At 38.5% G+C, this 16,024-nt stretch overlaps 2 protein-coding genes across 4 annotated transcripts in view; one reads left to right on the forward strand and one right to left on the reverse strand.

Moving 5' to 3' along the window:
* Positions 1-6,301, reverse strand: LOC104609178 (cyclin-dependent kinase-activating kinase assembly factor-related / CDK-activating kinase assembly factor-like protein). Its single transcript, XM_010275418.3, has 6 exons — positions 6,166-6,301; positions 5,861-6,072; positions 5,396-5,469; positions 5,204-5,307; positions 4,927-4,995; positions 1-403 (listed from the first exon to the last, which is right to left on the reverse strand). Exons 2-6 carry the CDS (start codon positions 5,926-5,928, stop codon positions 137-139), a joined length of 582 nt encoding a protein of 193 aa, XP_010273720.1. The 5' UTR covers positions 5,929-6,072; positions 6,166-6,301; the 3' UTR covers positions 1-136.
* A 410-nt stretch (positions 6,302-6,711) lies between these two features.
* The window catches only part of LOC104609179 (protein RRC1-like), a 35,056-nt gene continuing 25,743 nt past the window's right edge, over positions 6,712-16,024 (forward strand). Inside the window, exons 1-4 of one of the 3 annotated variants that reach the window (XM_088892926.1) lie at positions 6,712-6,891; positions 7,346-7,451; positions 7,554-7,685; positions 7,836-7,884. In XM_088892926.1, coding sequence (XP_088749052.1) covers positions 7,373-7,451; positions 7,554-7,685; positions 7,836-7,884 — 260 coding nt within the window. In that variant the 5' untranslated portion in view covers positions 6,712-6,891; positions 7,346-7,372. Of the gene's footprint in view, positions 6,892-7,345; positions 7,452-7,553; positions 7,686-7,835; positions 7,885-16,024 lie in introns of those variants that run through there. The other 2 variants (XM_088892927.1, XM_088892928.1) reach the window with 2 other exon arrangements.

The following is a 16,024-nucleotide window of genomic DNA, read 5'->3' on the forward strand; positions in this document are numbered from 1 at the left end:
TGTTGGAAAGTTCTTGCATTGAAACAACACAGCAAACAATGCTGACAAAACTGATATTCTTTACACAATCAGAATCTGACAAAAGAGAGGCTCAGCATTTCCCAAACAAGGACACTGATACCACTGTATGGAGAAATCAAATCCAAATGCTACCAAAGGCTTCCTCGAGTGCTCTCTTTTTGCTCAGTTCTGCTGTCCATCCGCCTGCCCTCCCGCCTCTCTCTGCTCGGAGCTTCATCATTTCTTCATCATCAGCTGCATAACCATGCAAGTCAGGTCCACCTCCAACTGGGACAGGCTGTGGGGCCATGCCTGTTGGTCGTGGTTGCCCAAGTGCACCTCCAGGCACAGCAGGTGCATACTGCCCCTGTGCAACCCCTGCTTGAGAGCTCTGACCCGTTGTCTGCATAACCAAAATTTCACAGGACAACAAAAGTTCAGTAGTATACATGAAAACAATATTTGAAGTTACTTAATTTACAGAAACAGTCAACTATTTAGAGGAGAAATAGCAGGTAGCCTCCAATGGCAAAGATGGATTCGAGTAAGGCCATAACCACCTATAGAGGCACATTGAAACTTCATCATTGACCCTTATTTGTTGTAAACATGCACTTGGAAAAAATTAACTCAAGCTTGTATGTTAGTGTCAGACATGCAGACGTCAATAAAGCAGAAGGCTTGTATGTTAGAATAGTTTATTATTTCAAATATCACAAGAATATTGTGAGGTACTTAATGTTAAAGTTTTATTTATTTATTTATTATTTTTTACTTCATTTAATGCATCAATACAACAGATGTTTAAGAAAGGAAAAACTGTACATCCCATTTAATGATAAAATATAATGTATAAGTTGAAAATGTCAAGAAATCAGCTCCTCCATTGTAAACATGACTTGGAGATGCAGAGAACAAACTCGAAAGACCCGGAATGTAATGTGCATGTGTATAATCCAAAACTGTGTTTTGTTTTTTGATAGATAATCCAAAACTGTTAATTCTCAAGCGTCCAGAACTTAGAACACCATTTTAAAGCATACATGTTTTCTACCAATATTTTAAAGTGCAATTTTGTTTGCATCTTCAAAATTCTAATATCTTGTTACTAAAGCTTTATATTTAAAAATTAAGCAATAAGTTTTTCACAAATATATAGATTTCATGGATGAAACACATCCACATTATCTAATTTGTGATTTTAAGTAAATGCGAAGGAAGTATCCTGCATCCTGGGTATGTCCAAAATGAGTTGTTCTAGCTTGAGAAGAAAAGAAAAAATAAAGTGCAAAAACAAGGACCATAGAGTGTAGGGATCCATCCAACCACTCAGACATTGAAAATTTGGTACAAGTGTCAAATTCAACAGGGACTTATTTCATCTTCCAAACATAAAGCCAAATAAGTGCTCAAAATAACAGGTTTTGTGCACTACATTCCAAATTGTTATGCTGTGTGGCCTCTGACACCATTCAAACGAACATTGGCATGGGCAAAATCCTCTAGAAAAAGAGAAGAGAAATGAAGCTTCTCTGTTTAGTGTAGTGTAATCTAGAGAAAGAAATCAGAACTCCACACACTAAGAGAAATAAAAGAGGACAGAGAAAAAATTGAAATTCACGAGGACAAATCTGGAAAAGCAAAATACCATTATGGACAAAAGAGACTTCAAAAGAGAGAGCGCGGAACTCTCTCTTTTATATAAGGTATATGGATATGATCTTTAAAAAAGCACAAAACTAAGGTTCTTTTGGATGTCTTTCTTCTTCAAGTTTTTATATGGAAGGTGTTTTGTGGGTCTGATTACATGTTGAGGCCACGGTTCTCCTCTTATCTTCCTTTTGGGTGAAATTTAATACAATTAGTGACCAACTTGAAGCCGGTGTAACAACCATAAAATGAAAACTGAGTCTGATGATGCTTTATAAAGTTCATTAGCCAATGCTAGTCCCCATTATCCAGGGTCTTGGGCAGCATCAGGAATGGACTGGATATGGACCTAACCTCTGACATTGTTTGCACAACGTGGCTGCTTTCAGACTCAAACCCACCTTCTCATGCTTAGCCCAAATCTGTACCATCACACCAAGTAATAGCACCATGATGTTTTTACATGGTACTAAATAGTAATACTAGAAGTATATTTAATATTGCCTAATCCAGAGCTCTCATTTCCTTCTTCCTCTCCCCATATAGTGAATCTCGTGAGCTTCACCTAGCCTTTCCTTATTCTCAACCTCTTAACCCTTCACATAACACTACAATTTCTCATGAACAATCTCATCCTTCCCAAATAACCTCTCTGTTGAACTCCATCCAACAGGGACTGGCTTCCTCTGCTATCTTCCTTATGAGGCAGGAGGCCTCCAACTTGAGCTCTTCCCTCTGGAAGTTGACCTTGTCCAAGCCAGATGGAACTATTGCCTGACCATTCATTTCCAATTCCCCATTATTGAATCCATCAAACTAGAATATGAAATATGACAATATATGAATATTGAGAAATGATACTTTGGCTTTAAAAAATTAAACATAACAGCATTATTTAACATATTAGATGGGATACTTGTATGAATATCCATGCTTTGGATCACAAGAGAGTTATATTCTCCTTTCCTATATCTCTGTCCATGTTTGTATCCTTACCTGGGCATCTTAGGTTTGGAATAACTTCCTTTCATACCATCACTCTTCTAATTTAGGCCTCCTCATTTGATTACGACCAAATACAGTAAGTATCTAATCTCATCAATACATACAAGAGAGACCTGCAGTACATCTCTCTTGCAATCCCTTTTTCCTCCAAATATTAACAATCATGCTTAAGCCATTCTTCTTGCCTCACAACCCTGGCTACTCGTTTTTAGTTTTCCCTTTTCATGAAGGTCAGTTCACTGTTGCTAATAAAAAAAGATCAGTTCACTGTCTGCTCTTCTGAACTTCATTTACAAAATTGTTTTCTTGCAAGTTCTCTCCAGTCCTTTTGGCATCTTCCTTGGTCTCTGTGCACCTAAATTCTAAACATTCTTCAGGGAATGTTATTGATATTAACTTCCTACTTCTCAGTCACTAGCCTTGAAAGATTTACTATTTAGCCACCACTACCATCTGTCTTTGAAACCAGAGTCTACCCCACATGTTTTATGCAGCATTTCTTTTCATGCCATCTGGTTTGCTAGTGTCTACCCTAATACAACTCCCTTGCTAACCTTTTGACAGTGGCTAACTTGCTCAGTGTTCAGGAACTCACACCCTTGATCCCTTGTTTAAACCCTTCATCTGCTGCACCTTATGGTTTACATGGCAGACCAGGAACACTGGCATCTACAAACCATCATCAATCACACCTGGCCCTACTTTCCTCATCAATAAAATTGACCTTAGCACTAATTTTCTACATTTCAACCCTTCACATTGTATCCTGTTTACTACAAGGTTTATTTGATTTCTTTGCCCCCTGGTGCCCTGCATAAAGTAAATTTTGATGGCCTTTCCATTGAAGTCCCTTCTTCCTTTGACATTGGGTATGTGATCACAAAGACAACTTCATCTTTGGGCTTTGTGATTATCTCAGGTTCACTTCACATCCAGCTGGTTGACATAGGTGACAACTACTTGGCATGATACTTACTTTGTTCCCACAGTTCATCTATGTTGTTTATGGTAGGAAGGAGGCTTATCTTATGTTGTTTCATTACCATGGGATTTACAAGAGTTGCTATGGGCCATCAAAAAGATCATCTTGAAATATTGATCTATGATTTTATTGATCAATATGTGTTTCATTAGTTTTTTATTCATTTCATCTAATTAAAAGGACACAAACCATTCTGAGATCAGGTGTAGCTGTTCTTACTCATTTTTTTATTGGTAACGATGATTTTTTATTACATGAATAAAAGAATGAGTTATATGCAGTAAAACAGTCGGTCAAAACCCTTATTACTCAGATATAATGTGTCTCATTTACATAGGGAAGGTAATCTGGTAGCTGATCACTAAGCATTCATTGTTGGAATTGCCCCAAACATTATAGTTTGGGTGATATAGAAGAGGACATGACAGTGATTTGAAGGAAAGCTGATGTGCTTAACCTTAGAAAAGAGTCAGTAAGAAGGTCCTGAATTAGATCAGAAAGATAAGTAGACATATATCCTGCAAACGTAATGATTGGCTAATTGCATTGACATGCAGTGAAGGTAGTTCAAAGTCTTTATCTTGGGCTGAGGTGGAGAACAGGCCAATCACTCTTAGTAGATGGTCTGACCAGTGATGGAGACATTGAACTGCTGGAAGTTAAAACTTAATACAGACAGTAACCATCAAAAACGAGGAAAAAAAACAAAATGTAGATGGTGCATCCATGTTGAGCAGCAGTGCAGGCTGGGGTCTTTAAAAAGAGTGAAGGTAAGGTTTGTATTGCGTCTCTATGGGAGGAAATTGTGGCCTTGTTGGGAAGACCATAATCACAACTCATTGAGTTTCTTAATATGAAGACGCCTTGGTGCATTTTAGATGGTACACTCAACTTCTGATTATTAAAATCTAGTACAAAGTAGAAAATCTTTTTGCTTAATTAACTAGCAGCAACATGTTGATAAAAAAACAATGGCAGAACTATGATGGTGAAGTCATATTGGTTTACATATTAGAAGCAAGCCAAAAGGTTGAACATTTTACCTCTAGACAACCTCAAGCTCTCAAAACGAAGACATGATAATTTATGACCTCAATCCTAGGATAATAAAAAAAGGAAACTTGTGCTAAATATGTTCTGAGCGTGAAATGATCAGGAGAGAAAAGAAAACAATTAATGTGATGCAGATTCTATATGAACTCTTGGTAGTTCCAGAAAAGAAGTGTTGTGCAATCATCACCAATGCTAACTCTACAAATGATTAACCATAAACAATAAAATCATCTCACCACATCAACCACATTGGCTTGTGCAGGCTGTCCCTTGCTTGCTGCCAAAGCTGCTGCCAGTTCTTCAGCCTGAACAAAGGATCTACCACAGTTAGAATAAGGAGAGTGACAAATGGGATCCAACACAGCCTACAGTTTGCTAAGATTAGCATCATATCTTACTATCTTCACAGCATTTACAGCATAGTAGTTATATTATGTGATGGATAAAAAATATAACCTAAAATCATTTTTGAACTTGAGAATTAGAGAGGGACTAAAAGAAATTATGAATTACCTTACGAGCTCGGGCATTGATTATCTGCTCGGCATTTTCTTCCTGATACTTGGCAATTTTCGCTTCAATAGCAGGGACATCTATTCCTTCGATCAAATTGAAAGCTATAGAGGAAAAAATTGGTCAGAACAACAATCTTAAGTTTGGTATATCAGTGAAAAAACGAAGGGAAAAAAATCCTAATAGAATTACTCATATCCTCCACTTCTTCCAAGTAATCATTATATTCTCTCAAAGATGGGAAATCCTCTTCTCTCTTATTATATCTGTGAAATTGAAAACAAAGAAAAGGCTCCACAATTAGAGCTTAAATACTTCAATTAGTTGCAGAAAAAAAAACTTCAATTAGTTTGCAAATGAGTCATTTCATTTTTACCACGGTCACCAGACCTATGATTTGCAATCAATTATTGACCCAAAATTGGTCTATGCAATTTCAACTAAATCATATACGAGATTATACTAGAAAAAAGCATCGTACGAACTGAAGGAGTAGAAATCAAAGTTTGTCAAAACGACCCAGAACACAAATCAAATAAAAATGAATAAAACAAAGGAAAAGAGGAGGCATAAACACCATTTCGCCTTGATTTTCATTGATGTCGCAAACTGGGTGTCATGGGAAAAGCAAGTAGAGAAAGAGAGAAGGGATCTTACATGTTGGCAATCCTCCTACGGATGGCTATCTCCTTAGTATAGGAATTAGTTCCGGAGGCCACCACCATGGTTTCTCTCTGCCCTTCTTCTCACTACCTCTGCATTCAAGATTGACGAGCCTTGCTAAGCTGATGGTTGCTGCAATGCTAACTGCATTACACGGCCCAATAATCACCAGGACGGGAAATGTCGGGCAGAAGAAGCAGAGAAACCTGTAACCAAATGAAAGATGTTCTCTTGAATAAATTGTTATCAACTGATCGAATACCGAAGAGACAGATAAAGGAGAGAGATTTCTAGTATACAGAAGTTATCCACGGCAACCTTGACGGCTGATGGCGATGATAGCTTTCCTCTCTTCTTCTCTCTCTCCTCCTCTCTATTCCTCTGTGAAATCTTCTACTACTCTTCCGCTCGCCCCACTTGGGGGTCTGCTTGAGCTTTGGGAACTTGGGCAGACGGAGATGAGACGGTGACGGAACTGACATCGTTAGATTGATAAAAGAAAGGGAATTGACGGGATAGAATGGGGAAAACATGTAAAGATGTGCGACAAAAAGATCCTAAAGGAACGGAAGGAGTTACTTGATGAAATCAACGATCGAGTTCGAACCGTACGATTGAATCGATATTCCGAGAAAACACTACGAAGTACGACGAGTCCACTAAAATACCGAGAAGGCATGATTATCTATGGTACTGGAATGTTTGATACCGGTATAACCGTATAAGGGGCTAAGTGTCATACGCCCCCAAAAAACAGGGATTTTCTACAATTTACTCAAAAAAGAAGAGAAACTCCGTCTACTGCACGGGTCTTCGCTGGTACAAGTCTAGAATACGAGAACCCTCCACGAAAAGTACAATTTTCCTTTTCCGGTTTCACAGCGTTCATTAACGCGAATCGGCCGCCTTGCAAATGCTCCCCTCCAAATCACTGTAAAACATTCTTCCTGCAGTCTTCTCAAACCCTAGAAACCCGCATTCACTTGGGTCCCGTACAGCGTTTCTATTTATTTTCGCAGCTATCAGTACGTGCATCATCTTCTCTCTCTCTATATATATATAATTTTTTTTTTCTTTTTTCAAACTTAATTTCGAGAATCCATTCTCTTTACAGTGTAATCTGCAACGTTTAGACATGCGGTGTTATTATATCCCATTTATTTACTCCAAGTTTTATGTGTGCCTTTGAAGCTCGAACCCTACTTCGTATGATGCATTATGTGGAGCATTTTTTGTTTTGTTAACTATGGGTTTTAGCTTATAAATCTGAAGCGGTTGATCGGGGGAAGCAAATTTAGATGTGGGTTTTAACTTTTGGAACGGTTTTTATGTTGAGGAGCTGTTTTTGTTTGGTTTTCTCGATCATGGCGTTACCTGGACTTGTTAAATCGCTATTTTCTAGCTCTTTGGCCTTGGGGTTTTATCTTTGGATGCAATTTATCTACTTGGTTGTGATAATTACTGTTTTATGCCTCTTAGGTTTGTAGCATGTGTTGAAAAGAGAAGATGAATTCGTTTTCTGTTACTCGGAAGAAAACCCCCTTTCAAAAGCACAGAGAGGAGGAAGAAGCCAAGAAGAAGGCACGTTTTTATTTTCCTTCCCCCGCCTCCCTTCCGGTTAGCTGTCGGTTCTCAGTAAGTGTGACTTAAGTAATTAATACCTCTGGACTATTGGCTTTGCAGAGAGCGGAGGATGAAACTGCACGCTTGTATGCGGAATTTGTAGAGTCATTCCAAGGGGATAATACGCCTGGGTCAAAGACATTTGTTAGAGGAGGAACAATCAATCCCAATGAGAAACTGAAGGCTGATTCTGAAGGTTAGTTTTTGCATTTTAAGGAACATTTTCTTCACTAGAAGTTTTCCTTTTAAGTATTATATTTTATTTAATTTCGCTCTATGGATATAAGAGTGATTTTCTATTGAGGGCACATTAATAAAAATATGGGCCTTTTTATTCATTCGACAGCAGGTGGAAATTTCAAAGATGGGGTATCTGTTCCAAAGAAGGGAAGTAGGTAAATGAATGTACTTGTTTTTTAAAGATGGATCTTGGTGTTAGCCATGTTCCATGATTAGAAATGTTATGGTGCACATCTTATAACACATTGTCTTTTCTATGTGGGAAAATTGTATTATAGAGTTGTATCTGTCAGATGAAGCTTGTATTATTTTAGGCTTTTGAGTAGTAGAAAATTGGAATTGGTGTATACTTTTAAGCTCTATATGGATATACCAAGTTTAGTCTTAGATCCACAAGATGCTTGATTTTTCAATTTATTGAGGTTATTCTTTCCTCTGTTTCATTTGGAGATGCAGTTTTGGGTATTCTACTGTTGCTAGAGTCAAAGATGATGAAACCCTGAAACTTGGTCTTCTGTACAGTAGTTGGGATGGACCATTATTTCTGTGGAACATATGAATTTGTTGACCTTCACAGTTCATAGATCATGAAACATTTGCATCAGATGTTCATGCTGTTAGCATAATTATGTATTGGGAGATGGATTCTGCAATTGTCCTTTCTATTTTACACTGATTAGATCAATTGTGGTGACATGCACTCTAGAATTGCAACATTTTGTTTATGGATGCTATATGTATCATGCTATTCTTTAGGGTGGGGATTAATAATTTTTACTTGTAATTTTGAATGTTTCCTTCTGTACACTGTATCCCCTTTTTTCCCCAAAACATGGGACGTGAGATGCTTTACTGTCAAATTGGGATGAAAGAAAGGAATGCCTATTCCATATATCAATTATCAAGAGAAATGTTGTGTTTTGAATTGCTAAATAGTGTGCTCAATATTGTTTAGTATTCATTTTCTTTCCCTAATGTATTTGTTTTGCTAATTATTTTATTGGTTCCTTGGAGTAGTTATACATTTGTAACGTATCATCCTCTTGAGAACATGTTCAAATTGTTGGGTTGATGATTCCAAGAAGTACATGGTGTTTTACAACCATTGTAATTGACTTAAAAAGTAAAAAGCATCTGGAGCTCTACATTTGAAATCTCTGATCCTCTTGAAAGCATCTTCAAATTGTTTAGTTGATGATCCTAAAACGTAAATGGTATTTTAGGACCATGTGATTGACCCAAAAAGTAAACAGTCGTCCAAAAATGTTTTTTCTTTCTTGATGGGGAGTGGTCCCCCATAAGCACACAACCAAAAAGGAAATCCCTCTATTGAGGCAAAGACCTTCGATTTTTTTATCCCCAGCTTCCTGTGAAGGGTTTTACTGCTTGATCAAAAGAGGTAGAGGATTAAGGATTTTGGTCCCATTTTGTTTGGTGCTTAGAGATGGTGAGACTAGTGTTAATCCTAAGATTTTTGGAGCATTGTCTTAAGTGGGTTTAAAAACCCTAATAGACAAGAAGATCTTTCTCAAAGATAAATTCATTTTGATCCAATTGAAATTAAATCGGAGGGGCTGATATATACATGTTGCCTTCTCGAGTGGACAATAGTGTACCGGAGGCATTTGCGTACCTGAGGGAGAAGCTGGCTACTGGCCAGGGCTGTTGCCTAGAAAGCTCATCTGAGAGATTTGTGAAGCAAAATGAGATCAGCCAGTCTGAACCAATGGTAAAATTGCCAGCTTTTTCCACGTCAACCAGGCTAGTTGCTATAGCTCTATGCATGACTTGGAACTAGAGTCTTCACAAGGAAAGGCTATGTTGCGCTGCCCAATATTTGAGCCCTCTTTATTGCTTCAAACCAATTGTTCAGGGACAATCCTCCCCTTCTTGCCTTCTTGGTCATGTCATTATTCTCTCCTTCCATTGAAAGTTGCTTCTCAAATGTGTCTTCTGTGGTTAGTTCCAGTTTAGGTGCAGGTTCCATTCTCCTCCTGGTTAGAAATTTAGAATCCTCTAGTAGATGTGTTTATGAATGGAAGCCCAAGGACACAAGGGGAGATGCAGGGGAATGAAGTAAGTATGGAGAAAGTAAGCTCAGGAAGGTATAAGGTGGCTAATAAATTGGGGATTTATCTGGTGGATAAAAGGGAAGAAGTGGAAAGTTAGAAACTTTCTGCGTCCCTTACCTCTTTTATCTAAATCTAATGAAATCTTTTCTGTGTTGCTGATAAAAAACAGTTAGAAACTTTCTAGGGGAGGAAACCTAACAATGATCTAAAGTGGAAGGGGGGGGGGGAATGTTGTGGAGGAAGGCTGTTACAGGAAATTGGGGAGTAGGTAGGGTTCCAATGAAGATTTTGTCTTGGAATGTAAGAGAACTGGGCGGTGCTTGTAAGAGATGCATGGTTAAGGAGACTGCCAGGAAGTTTATTCTAGATGTTTTGGTTCCAATTGACTGCAGACTTATTAATTCTCTTTGTGATGGTGGGAACAAAACTTGAGAGTTTTTTTTTTGATAGGAAACAGCAACTTTCATTAATCTTAAAATGAGATGTAATACAGCTGTCACCTTCAAAGACATAAGGTGACCCCACATCATATAATCAACTTACAAACAAGCCTAGAATAAAGCCTCCCTAGTAGCCCCCTGCTTTACCTAAAGTGTCAGCCAAAGTATTTGCTGACCTCCAAGTCTATTTAAATTGTGCTCCTAGCTCCCTTGTTGGGTTCAATATTTCCTTTATAGTTTGTCTAAGGGACCAAGTGCCTGAACTATTTGTTTGCATCCAACCTACTACAAATTTTGAGTCTCCCTCCACTTCTAATTGTTGAAACCTGACTGTTTAGCCAGTTTTTGCCCTTGGAGAAGTGTCAATACTTCTTCTCTAAGTAAGTCACCCAATCCTATTGGGCCAGAGAAAATGGCCAGAATTCTTCCTTCCAATCTCTAAAAGCACCACCAATTCTAGAGGGACCTGGGTTACCTACAGAATTCAGTTTCACACTACATCGCAGAGGAGGGGATCAATTCTCTTGAATGGTAGGAGACGAAATGGAAGAACCCACTACTATGCTTCATCCTCTAGTTAAATCATCTATAGAAACATCCTTGAATAAATCCAAAGTTTTCAGCCAATGTATGGCCTTGATGGTGATCCCTTCTATAAGTTCAAGTACTGTTCTCACTTGCCCTTGGAAAATCCTGTTATTTCTCTCTCCCCAAACTGCCCACAAGATAATTGCCCTCGTTGTTCTCCACATCACCCTTATCCTCCTCTTTGGTTGTCAGAAGAAAGCTAGAGTAAAAAATGTCTGCATGTTTGTGGTAGGATTCCACATGCAATCAATGAGAGAGGAGAGCCAATCCCAAATATGAATAAGAAAAGGACAATAGATTAATAGATGATTCACTGTCTCACCACTCTTCAAGCAAAGGCTACATACATGGGTGGATAAACACCTGTTTGGTCTTTTGTTTTTTGAAGCACATCGAAGTTGTTAATTTTTTGGAGAACCACTTCCCAACAAAAGGCCCTCACCTTTGGAGTTACCTCACCTTTGGCATTTTGTTGTATCCAAACACCATCATTTACTTTTACTTTGAAAAACATGTTTTTGGAAAATTTTCATCCAAACGGTTTATGAAGTAAAAGTACAAAACCAAAAGTATACCATGCACTTTGTACTTTGGTGTTGTTGAAGGTACAAATGACAAAGTACCGCCAAACAGGGCCTAAGTTAGTAGATTGCAACAAAACATTGAAAAACGAAGAACAAGAGAAGCAACTTGAGGAGGACTCAGTCACTTGGACCAAAAACTTGGGATGCTATTGGTGCTATGAGGATATCTGTGGGTATTCTGATTATGTGGGATGAATACAAGATTCAAGGAATGGAAGTGGATAGAGGTATCTACTCTCCCTTCTCTTTGAAAATATATCATGGTTTTACTTGGATTTTCACTAGTGTTTATGGCTTAACAATCCTAGACAAAGAGAGTCTTTATGGCCAGAATTGGAAGCTATCGGATATCATGCTCAACTCCTTTGGTGTGTGGTGGGGACTTTAATGTAGTGAGGTTTGCTCATGAGAAACCTAGTGGTGGAAGACTAACAAGAAGTATAAGGATTTTTTCCAATATCATTACAGATTATTCCATTATTGTCCTTTCCCCTCAGAACTTGAGCTTGACCTGGTTGAATCTTTGGTTAAGTTCCATCAGTTTTAGATTGGACGGATTTCTGTTTTTTTTTGAGATGGGAGGAGCACTTCTCAATGACAGTTCACTAACTAGAGATGTATGCCTGACCATTGGCCGGTGATCTTGGACACAGATCGGAAGCTGAGGTAAAAGCCTCCTTTTTGTTTTGAGAAGTTTTGGATCTTCCTCCATGATTTCAAGGATGAAGTGGCCTGATAGTGGGACCTATGTAATCCTGATGGTTGGGCTGGTTTTAAGTTTGGGAAGAAGCTATTTATGAAAAAAAAGTTTGGGAAGAATCTGTAATTTCTTAAAGAAAAGCTTGAGGAGTGGAGTAAATCAAAGTTTTGAGTCATTCGCCGAGAAGAAGACAATATTGGGAGAAATAGCTATGTTGGATGAAAAGGAGTAGAAGGGTCAGCTAATGGTAGATACAGAAAGAACCTAACTGCAAGCTACTTATTCATGGTGTGGAAGATGAAGATCAAGATTTAATCATGGATGAGATCCTCACTTTCTTCTATAAGCTATATTCTTCTGATAGATGTTGGAAGCTGACCCTAGAGTCTTGGAATGTCTCAAGATTGTTGAGGAGAAGAAGAACAAGCTGGAAGAGGAGTTTACTGAAGCTGAAATCAAGGTGACTTCTCTCTTGAGGAAGAAGACAAAGCCCCAATCTCAGATTGCTTCTTCCTAGTCTTCTTTCATGAGTGTTGGGACAAATGTTTTCACCTGCCGTTGACCTAGTCGGTTGAACTGTTCGTACTGTCATCCGGCTAGGATTTTGGGTCTGGTTCAGTTAAGACCCGCCAAGTGTAAAAAAATCATTGACTTGTTCAAGAACCGTTTGACCCGACCGGTTCGATTGTTGACCCATTTGACCCGATGATTGGGTTGCGGGTTGCAATGCATGCAAACTTTCAGAGGCTATAAATTTGCACTATGATGTTTGATTGGGGAGATTTTTTTTTGATTTGGGTAACTTTTCGAGATCTATGTGTCCCAAAGGTGCCTTGCCCGACTATTTTTGTGAAAAATCCCATTTTTTGGCCTCAAATTGTAATTTTTAATATTTTTTATAAATAAAAATATAAATTAAATAAAAAATAATACATATAACATATCTAAAAAATATTTATACATTATTTATTGCCAAAATATATATTTAGACGTGCACACACACACTCACACACACACACATATATATACACACATGCACACTTAATACATATATGCGCTGATGTGGCATAGTCGAACCGTTCGAACTATCACTCGGCCAGGATTCCGGGTCTGGTTCAGTCAAGACCTGCCAAATGGTCAAAAAACGTTGACTTGGTCGAGAACCGTTCAACCCAATCGGTTTGACCCGGTGACCGGGTCGCCAGTCGAACGAGTGACCCACAACTTGGAGGCAAAAACGGTTCGGCCTTCGGGTCGGTTTTTAAAACATTGGTTGGGACATCATTAAAGGGGACTTAATTGAGTATTTCAATGATTTTCATAGGGCTGTTAAGATCAATATCAGAAATAACGCCACTTGTATTAAATTGATTCCTGGGGAAGATGTATTTCTTGAAGTCAAGGACTTAAGAAGTTGATAAAAAAATCAAGGACATATAAGATCTGTCCCTCTTTTTTTGTAGCTTCTGCAAAGTAGTCGTGTTGGGAGACAATGTGGCTATAAATTTCTCCTTGAAAATCCATTCTTGCCATTCTACCTTTCCTTCTCTTTTCTCTCTTTCCTAGTACAAGGGAAAGTTTGTGTCTAGTTTTCTGGTTCCTTCTCAGTCCAACTTTGGGTTTGATTGGGATCTGGGGTTTAGGAGAGGCCTAAGGGATTTGGAAGCTGAAAATGCAATGAATTTGATTCAAATCCTAAATGGGGTGGTGTTGGATCCCTTTGGGAGGGATAAGAGACGTGGACTAGAACTCCCTCCAGGACATTCTCTTGTGCTTCCTTCTTTAATTCCCTTTTGCTTTCTACCAGTAATTTTGCTAAAAGTTTCCCAGTTAAGGAAGTTTTGGGGTGAGCTGATTCCTCTTAAGGTTGGGGCTTTCTAATGGGAAGTTTTCTTGGAAAGATGCAATACCTGTGATTTACTCCAAGGGAAAAAGCCTTATTGGTGCTTATCTCCTAGTTGGTGCATTCTCTGCAAGGCTAATGGTGAATGTTCCTACCACTTATTAATTTCTTGCCATTTTGCTTCTGTTATTTGGGATTATTGGTTTCTTTCTCTTTTTGGTTGCAGGTGGACCCCCCCGTCAAACATCCAAAGTTTATTTAGCTCCTTGTTCCTTAGATGGCCAAAGAGGAGGGGTAGGATTATGTGGAGATGTGTGAGGGCTGCTACTTGCTGGACTCTATGGGAGGGGAGGAATTCCAGAATCTTTTCTGAAAAGGAAAGAAGTAATGAAAGTATTATTGAGGTCATAGCAGTCAGGGTGGTGCATTGGATAAAATCTGTACAGCTATTTGATGATGTTTCTACGGTTATGCTGTTGAACAACTGGATGGAAGTTGCTAACTCTGTGTCGACTAGGCTTTCTGCTGTTCCTGTGTGGTCACCTCCTGGCAATGGTTTTATAAAGTTAAAATTTGATGGGAGTAGTGAAGGTAACCCAGGCCCTTCAGGTGTAGGGGGTGTATTCAGAGATGAGGAGGGGAAGGTGTTAGCAATGTATTTGTGCTCCATTGGGGTTGGGGACTCTCTTAGAGCTGAGATCTATGCTGTTCTGGAGGGAAAGAGTAAGGAACTGAATTTACAGAAGTTAATTATTGAAGGGGACTCAAAGTTGGTAAGCTGGCTACAGTCTTACAGAGGGGAAGGGGTCTTTGGAAGTTTGCTAATGAAAGTAAGGAAATCAAATGGCTAACTAGGGGGATGGACATCCAATTTCAGTGGGTGAAAAGAACAGCAAATGCGTTTGCAGATGCTTTGGCAAAGCAGGGGGTGGGTAGGGATCAATTGCATTGGGCTGTATTGTGAGATGTTACTTTGCTCTCTTATAGAGAGTTAAGTTTTTTTAACTCTCTCTGGAGTGCTGTACCTATTTCTTAAATCTAATGGAATTCTGTTATTGATAAAAAAATCATGAATAACAAATCCAAACACAGAAAAACATGCTAGTAACTCATTATCAAATGTTTGTCCCAAGGCATCTGGGATCTTGGGAGGGATGGAATGGACGACTAACCTTTTTTTGTTAAATAACAGAAATATTTCATTAGAGAAAAAATTCCACACTGCCCAAAAAGTGGACAGTAGGCCAAAAGAGTACAAAGCAAGCTCCAAAAACAAGGAGCAGAAAGATAAAAGGGTGGATTAGGGATATGGAAGTTTAGAGGAAAAATGAAGCACTAATGGGGAAATGATGTGGATGATAACTTTGGAGAGTGATAGGTATGGACTCCAAAAAATCCAAGCAACTGAATTGCAGGAACCTAATTATAATAGGGGACTTTAAGGTGGTCATAGGATGGCTGCTAACAGAACAGGAAGGAGCTTGGAAGTATAGATACACGTTGTGGGAAGTAAGGACTTTAATGCCTGTATTGGGAGCTATGGCTGTTAGGGTGCACAGATCTGCTAACAGTTTAGCAGATGTTCTAACTAATCAAGGGGCAACAAGATAACTGATATTTTGGGGTTGGGTTAATTAAGTGGAATCTGTAATTTGAGGGTTCATTACATGGTTAGGGAGGTTAATTTCCTATTATTATTGTAATATGCTTACTTTCTGGTTAATTAATAAAAGCCTATCAGTTACTGATCTGAAAAAAAAAGGTATTTGTCAGCATTCATGGGCTTATGACAAATGGATGGAATGTAGTAGTTTCCATAAGGTGCACTTGGGCATAACCCTGGAAAGCAATTCACAAGGTACTTAATGATATTTGCTCTGGTAATTCTATTCACTTTTGGGAAGATACCTGGTTGGTCGAGGTTCCATTGAAGGAGAGGTTTTGTAGTTGTTTTCAATGTTTAAAATGTCGGTGCCAGTGGAAATGTTGGTTGTCCAAATATAAGAAACATGTCAGAAAATGTCAGAAATATCGTATGGAACTATTATAAAAATTATAGACATGGTGA

This window comes from Nelumbo nucifera, chromosome 8 (assembly GCF_055504915.1).
Source record: "Nelumbo nucifera cultivar China Antique chromosome 8, China Antique-T2T, whole genome shotgun sequence".
Taxonomy (NCBI): Eukaryota; Viridiplantae; Streptophyta; class Magnoliopsida; order Proteales; family Nelumbonaceae; genus Nelumbo; species Nelumbo nucifera.